Source organism: Patella vulgata, chromosome 8, assembly GCF_932274485.2.
Source record: "Patella vulgata chromosome 8, xgPatVulg1.2, whole genome shotgun sequence".
NCBI classification, from domain to species: Eukaryota; Metazoa; Mollusca; class Gastropoda; family Patellidae; genus Patella; species Patella vulgata.
In genome coordinates this window covers 38,534,825-38,541,616 of record NC_065886.2, presented here as the reverse complement: position 1 = coordinate 38,541,616, position 6,792 = coordinate 38,534,825, and the positions used below count along the sequence as shown (strand labels likewise).

Genomic DNA, 6,792 nt, shown 5'->3' with positions numbered 1-6,792 from the left:
ATCTTAATCGAATGGCAATCTCTAGCGTCTGGTTATTTCAGTCTACTAATAGTATTTATTGCGCATGCTCTCTTGATATGAATATGACGTCACCGTTTGACACAAATACGTCATATATGACGTCATGGTTTAACATGACTTGTGGAATATGCCAAGCCTCTTCGAGTCTCTTGTTATAGATGGCGCCGAAACGCTTTACTGTACACGAGTTGTGTACTAATGGTAAAATGTTTATTTTGTCTTAAATATTGGGTTTCAGAAGCCCATCCTTTCCCGGTAAGATCTCATCAATGATGATTTAAATTCACAAACAATTCGTATTTTCAATGTCGAAGACTTTTGGTGATATCCGCTGGATAGCTAGGCTACAGCGCATTCAGCAAGCCTCGACAGATTCTACGCATCTAATCTCGGCTGTATGACGAATTCCGCCATATTGGAACTATTTTAAAGGTCCCGGATGAAAAATGGCTGCGCCCATGGAGATTTCTGTGGAGAGTGTATTATATCAACAAACGTCAAGTTTGGCATTGGGTTTGAGGAATTACCAGGGAATTATATCAAACCAGCAGCCTTGAGACAATGTTTCTGCTCGTTTAGTTATTATATACACGCCATTTTGGGACTTTTTTGTAAGTAAAAGCGGCACGTTTTCCTGTTAAAGTAAACCGGTAGCCGCATCGCAAATGTATGGGCGTAGGTACATATCAATTACTATCATACAGCCGAGGTTAGATGTAGGGTACCGAGATTTGCCGAGTGGGCTACAGGGCGGCTGGATGACTGGAATGGCGGAGTGACTACACAATCACTGGGTGACTGGAATCGACGGATGACTGGAATCGTTGATGACTACAATCGAACGAAATTTGCTAACTATAGAAATGCAAAAATCATTAAGGTTTGTGGTGTTGTATGCCAGGGTATCAGGTTCAAAATGCGATCTAGAGTTAAAAGTAGAAAATCTAAAGTCAAAAGTAGAGAGAGTAATGGGGTTTAACGTCCACTCGACACAAACTAGGTCATTTCGCGACTAACATATGTTTTTTTTATTTCAATAATTCGCTTGCGCGTAGGGGTCTTTCGCAGTGGGGGGAAACCGGAGGAGCCCGAGAAAACCCACGAGGTTGGACAGGCGACCCTACTCCTTGTCACGTACACGGGGATTCGAAACCACGCCAGTTGACTCAATGACAGGCCTTATGATACAGCGCGCACGTGCTAACCATTCGGAAAATCAAAAGTAAAAGGGAAAACTCTTTATCTAAAAGGGTATTTTATTGGTGGAATCCTGTAACAAAATTATCAAGCTTTTCAACTTTAAACATTTCTACTATCAACTTGCGACTTTCTACGGTAACTGTCAATTTTTTACTTTCGACTTTCCAGTTCAGATTTTCTACTCATGATTTTGCATAGTCTCTATCATCCAGAAAAATATTCAACGAATATTAGTCTATGCGTTGTCAACATTTGAGAATAACAGGTCATCGGGTAGATTATCCAGTCTTTTACATATTCATAAACAAATTAATTTAAGAATGCCATTTCAAAAAATCTATTTGATTACATTGCCAGTTCAATATCCAACACTCTTATTTTTTTTTATTGTAAAATTTCTCTCTTCATGGGCCATATTTATGTTTTTTAAATTAATCCTAGATTCATGTTTGTTTCTATTAATGCAAGAATAATATGATTTATTGCGGGAGGGGGCGCAACTCTTACTTGACTTGGCCAAAGATACTGGATAATCAACCACATTAAAAACATGGGAAATGGACTATTCGTCAAATATTGACAACCGGCCCAGTTTCCCTCCGTACGTTGAAGACTAGGGGGTTCTAGGTGACCGAGACTAGTTTTTCTAACGCAGATTTCTTAAATATTATGGTAGCTGGTATTGGCCATATAATTTTCGCCCTTTTCCTAACACAACATCACGACGTGACGACAGTATTAGTGAGAGCTTGCGGCAAAATAGATTTGGGTATTATCGTGTGATTGTTGTCGTAACGTGGTTTTAGCATCGCCTTGCCGCCTTAGTTTCTTTCTGTAAGACACAGAAATACATAATTTTGCTAGCACTAGCTCATAACATAATGAATGAATGAATGAATGACCCGAGGTTTAAGTTCTACTTTTCTGCACCAGTCGTATGGAAGGGTATCGCTGACAATATTAAATGCTCTGCGACACTGTCGTTTCCAATGATTATATGTAAAAAGTACAATGTTCAAAGTCATAATACCGATAATGATAAAGTCAAAATACCTCTAAGGCAAGAGTTAAATTGTAAAACGTTAAATGTTAAGTGTTAAATGACAAATGTTTTGTTGGAAAATGCATTTTTTGACGTGTCTACATTTTATATTTCTCTCATTACATTTTACATTTGCGCTCTGCCACATCCCATTTGTCCTTCACGCTTTCTACATGGCATCTTTCGCACAGCATCAACTTCAGTTTGCAAATGAAGGATATCACGTGACTTATTAACATATACGGAAACCTGGCACACTATAAACCAGCACACTATAAGTATATTCACCGGACGTTGTTGGTGGGGTGCTCTTATCGACTTTAAAATATCTTATTAAAGTTTGCCGCCATAACTAATAGGATTGATGCCTAGATGTTTGAAAATTGGCAGATAATTGCAATGTTTCGAAGCCTATAACTTTTATTTGAAGAATTAAGCCAGCTAACTAGCGTTTGTTCTACTGCTGTATTTCGAGATTACTTGAATAATATCAAAAATAATTTATTTTTGTTTGCAAAATGTTTCATTACTTTGAAAAAACAAATAACTAATCAACATATATCTCTTTTGTGCCGGCTTTATTTATATTTATGAATTCAGCTTCCTGTATGATTACGCCTTCATTAGCCTGGCTGGTGCAGAAAAGTAGAACGTTAAACTCCAGTTCATTGATTCATGTGCGATACAATGAGAACTACCATAATGCCAGCAATATTATGTATTTTTGTGTCTTACAGAAAGATATTAAGGCGATGATAACACCACGTTACGACAACAATCCTGCGATAATATCTAAGTCTACTTTGGCGTATGCTCTCACTAATACTGTCGTTATGTCGTGTTATCGAGTTATGAAAGTGGCGAAAATTACATGGCCACTACAAGCCACCATAGTATTGACGAAAATCTACGTTAGAAAATCGTGAGTAGAAAGTCTCATGTAGCAAGCCGAAAATCAAAAGTTTACGGGAGAAAGTAAAAGGCAGAATATCAAAAGTCAAATGTTAATATAGTAGAAAGTAGAAATTCTATCCCTGAAAGTCGAAATGTGACGATTAAAAGTTGAAAAGCTTGATGTTTTTGCAGGACCAAGTTTCATAAAGTTATAGGTTTTCACCTTAAAAAATACCCTTTTAGATACCCTTTTTACTCCAGATTGAATTTTGAACCCGATACCCCGCCATAGTGTTGAGGTTGTGTTAAACATGGACATGTATACACATTAACACGGACACTAATTTCGTATCTGGGTTACCCAAACACTAACTTATACCAGAGCCCCTCGGTTTTTTCTATATTTTCAGTATCAATTTCCCTATTTAATTAAATATGTGCAATATCATTTCTAAAAACATAAAAACTGGTAAATAATAATGGCTTGATAAAAGTTATTATCTTGTTAAACATAACACTAACCCCTAGGTGTTTTTTAAAAAAATTCTAGCTCAATTCAAGTCATTACAACAGTCTTTAGGTTTAAGACTTAAAATGATTTATTACCCAAAAATGGTCAAAACGTAAGACATAGAAATGTTGACCGCAGACCTGCCATGATTTACGAGAAATTTCAAAAAAGGAAATTTCGACAGTATAATGATCAAATAGATGAAAACTTTTTATTGAATATAATACATGGAAACAACACAACAAAAATTCAACAAAGATATCAGTTACTGAAACTCACGAGACGTTTTCCCCAATTATAGTCAGCCAAAGAATTGAATGCGTTAGAACAGGAGACAAAAACGAAACGAAAGTGGAACAATTAAAAAGAACATTAGTGTAATAGTGTTATTTTTAATGGTGTTGGCGTTTTTGTTGTTGTTGTTGTTTGTTTTGTTTTTTTGTTTTTTTTGTTTTTTGGGGTTTTTGGGTTTTTTTTCTTTTTCATCAGTGTTAACACCGTTATTAAACAAGTGTAGTCACTGGTTTAAACACTAGTTAAAGTGAGAGGATTGGGGTAAGGCATAAAAAAGAACACGACCAGTTATACACCACTACAACACAACCTTAGCACAAGCGTAGGCCTACGTATTTAGTGTAACCTGAGACTTGAATTGACCCATTGTGCTATGAGGGAAATGTTGCGTGCACACCAACGCCGACCTCGGAATTTCGCCCCATCCGAACGACTAGACACTTGTAATGTCCTCCATTCTGCACCCTCTTTCCGGGAGCGAACCCAAGAATTAGAGTCTAACTCACTGAGCCACTGCGGCCCCCGCACACACTGATATTAGAAAAGTTATCTACCCTTAGAAGGGAAAAGAAAATCAGTCGCATTCTACGCAAAATGGTTCACTCAACATTAATTTATAAAACTTCCGGATAGAGAAATTGTCATTATAAGTCGCTGTATATTTAAAAGAAGTTTTAGTTGAACAACAATCAGATCTAAATATTAAGGCCACCTGGTATGTAAATAGGGTTAGGGCACATGATTAGGCTTCGTCTATGGTTAGGGTTAGCGCTAGCCCTGTTTACACATCGTGACCTTGACGAAATCTGCAGGTGGCCTTAAATTTAGACCTAACCGTTCAACCACTTTACTCTTAATTATTCAAGATCCGCCCTCCTGATTATCTGCCCATGCCATGTTATTGATTTCCGGTGTATCGGATTCTCCGCGGGAGGAGAAGAGAACGGCCGTATGATTGTAATGGCGAGTTGTTTACTATAATGTCATGTCCCAAAGTGGAATTAACAAACATAACCGTAACATGCTACCGCCACCTCGTAAGGTCAGTTAATTCTTCCGATTTTATCGCTTGTCAACATGTTTTTGTTTGTTGTTCGCCGTGACGTGATGTTGGAGCATCAACTGCAATGAATATTTTTCTCTTTTCGTGTTGAAATTTCGATTTCCATTTCTATTGCAGGTGAAGCCGTCGGTGGCTTTGAAAAATATCCACAGTGAACAAGTGTCAAAATTGCAAACGAAACATCAACAGGAATGTGATCTATTAGAAGATCTACGGTAAGTTTGTGATGTCATTTTTTCAATTGGGTTATCTTGTGATCGTATAATAAATAAAGGGGTTTGAAGGCTTTGACGAGATAAAACTGATTACACTCACACTGCTGATAAACGGTCACGCCCCCTCCGCTGTAATACCGTTAGGCCACTTCAGTAGCCTGTGACAGGATAGGGAATCTACCTACTGACGACTGTGATATATTTCATTGTCAGTTTTAATAGGTTGTTCATGGTTCACTGTTTATAGTTATAAGGTCGTCCATAGTCTTTAACTTTTATTATTTATACTACAATAAATCATCTGGTTTTTGTGGGGTTTTTTTATGAATTGGGAACTGATAGACATCTACAAATGTACATTGATTACATGCTACTTTTTTTACATTTAGTTAAAAGTCTCTGTCACTCCCCTTTTCATTAAATAGAATAGGAATGTTAAACTGTGTAGGTAAAAGGTCATCAACTGTCCATATCAGTGTTGATAGATGGTCAGTTGAAATGTGAATTGGATTGAATTATATGGTTTGTAATTCCTACTCACGGAGAATCAATTCCATAAATTACATCTAGAGTTACATGTACAGTTAAATATTCACAACAAAAACACAATGTATATACATTGTATACATGTATATATAGATATATTATACCTACCTCATTCTCTGTTAACAACGTTTTGTAACACATGTATACAGGTTGATTTGATGTATATTTGTCATCAATTTGAAAACGTGACCTGTATGTGTTACGAAATGTTTTTGTTGTAAATATTTACAAAGTGTAGGCCGATACAGTGTTTGCATTGCCCATAATGACTAAGGAGGATATGTAATACATGTAGCCGAAATATAGACATCATTATATGTACAGAATAACAAAAATATTATTATGTATTAGGCACACCCCTTCTAGAAATTAAAATATTTGGTAAAAAAGCGCGCCCAATCTAACCAAAGAACAGAGTACATTTTTTGCAATGTCATCCCTTTTTCATTAAATGCACCTAGTGATCATGGTATGCATCAAACTCTACTTTCTGTTTATGCATTATCATTATGAGGTTTGTTGCTACAGTCCAAACCTTGTAAGGCATCTGTCAGTCATGTCAGGCACAAATTTGGGCATTGTCAGGCATAAAACCTGTCTGTAATATAGTCTGGCATTGTTTTTTTTTACTGATATTATTCATACATGTCCAGCACTAAGTTAAAAATATCAGGTATGCATACTAGATCAGTCTAGGTTATTCATTTTATTGTTAATTTTTTAGATCATGTGGATGTTTTAATCTGTTTAAATCTTAGCCATCCGATGCTCAAGCGAGTGGATCATAGGCTTGTCATGTGAATAAATGTCTGAAAGACCTGCAACAGGCAGATTTAGCACTTACATGTACATAATGCATCTTTAACAAACATCTGAATAATAAAATTATTTAAGATAAAATATATATTTTTAAATAATTATGGGTGAACACAAAACACATAAAATAAAACATAACGAAAAGAATATCAACTGAAAATTTAAAAATAATGGGGTTTTCAATTTTTCC

General features: G+C 36.2%; 1 protein-coding gene across 6 annotated transcripts in view; it reads left to right on the top strand.

Moving 5' to 3' along the window:
• Positions 1–4,877: 4,877 nt before the first annotated feature.
• The window catches only part of LOC126831143 (F-BAR and double SH3 domains protein 2), a 58,888-nt gene continuing 56,973 nt past the window's right edge, over positions 4,878–6,792 (top strand). For all 6 annotated transcript variants that reach the window (XR_007684153.2, XM_050561813.1, XM_050561812.1 and 3 more), the window contains exons 1-2: positions 4,878–5,004; positions 5,143–5,240. Coding sequence is in view for 5 of the 6 variants with exons in the window: in XM_050561813.1 (XP_050417770.1) it covers positions 4,948–5,004; positions 5,143–5,240 (155 nt within the window). In the remaining variant the exon portion in view is untranslated. The remainder of the gene's footprint in view (positions 5,005–5,142; positions 5,241–6,792) is intronic.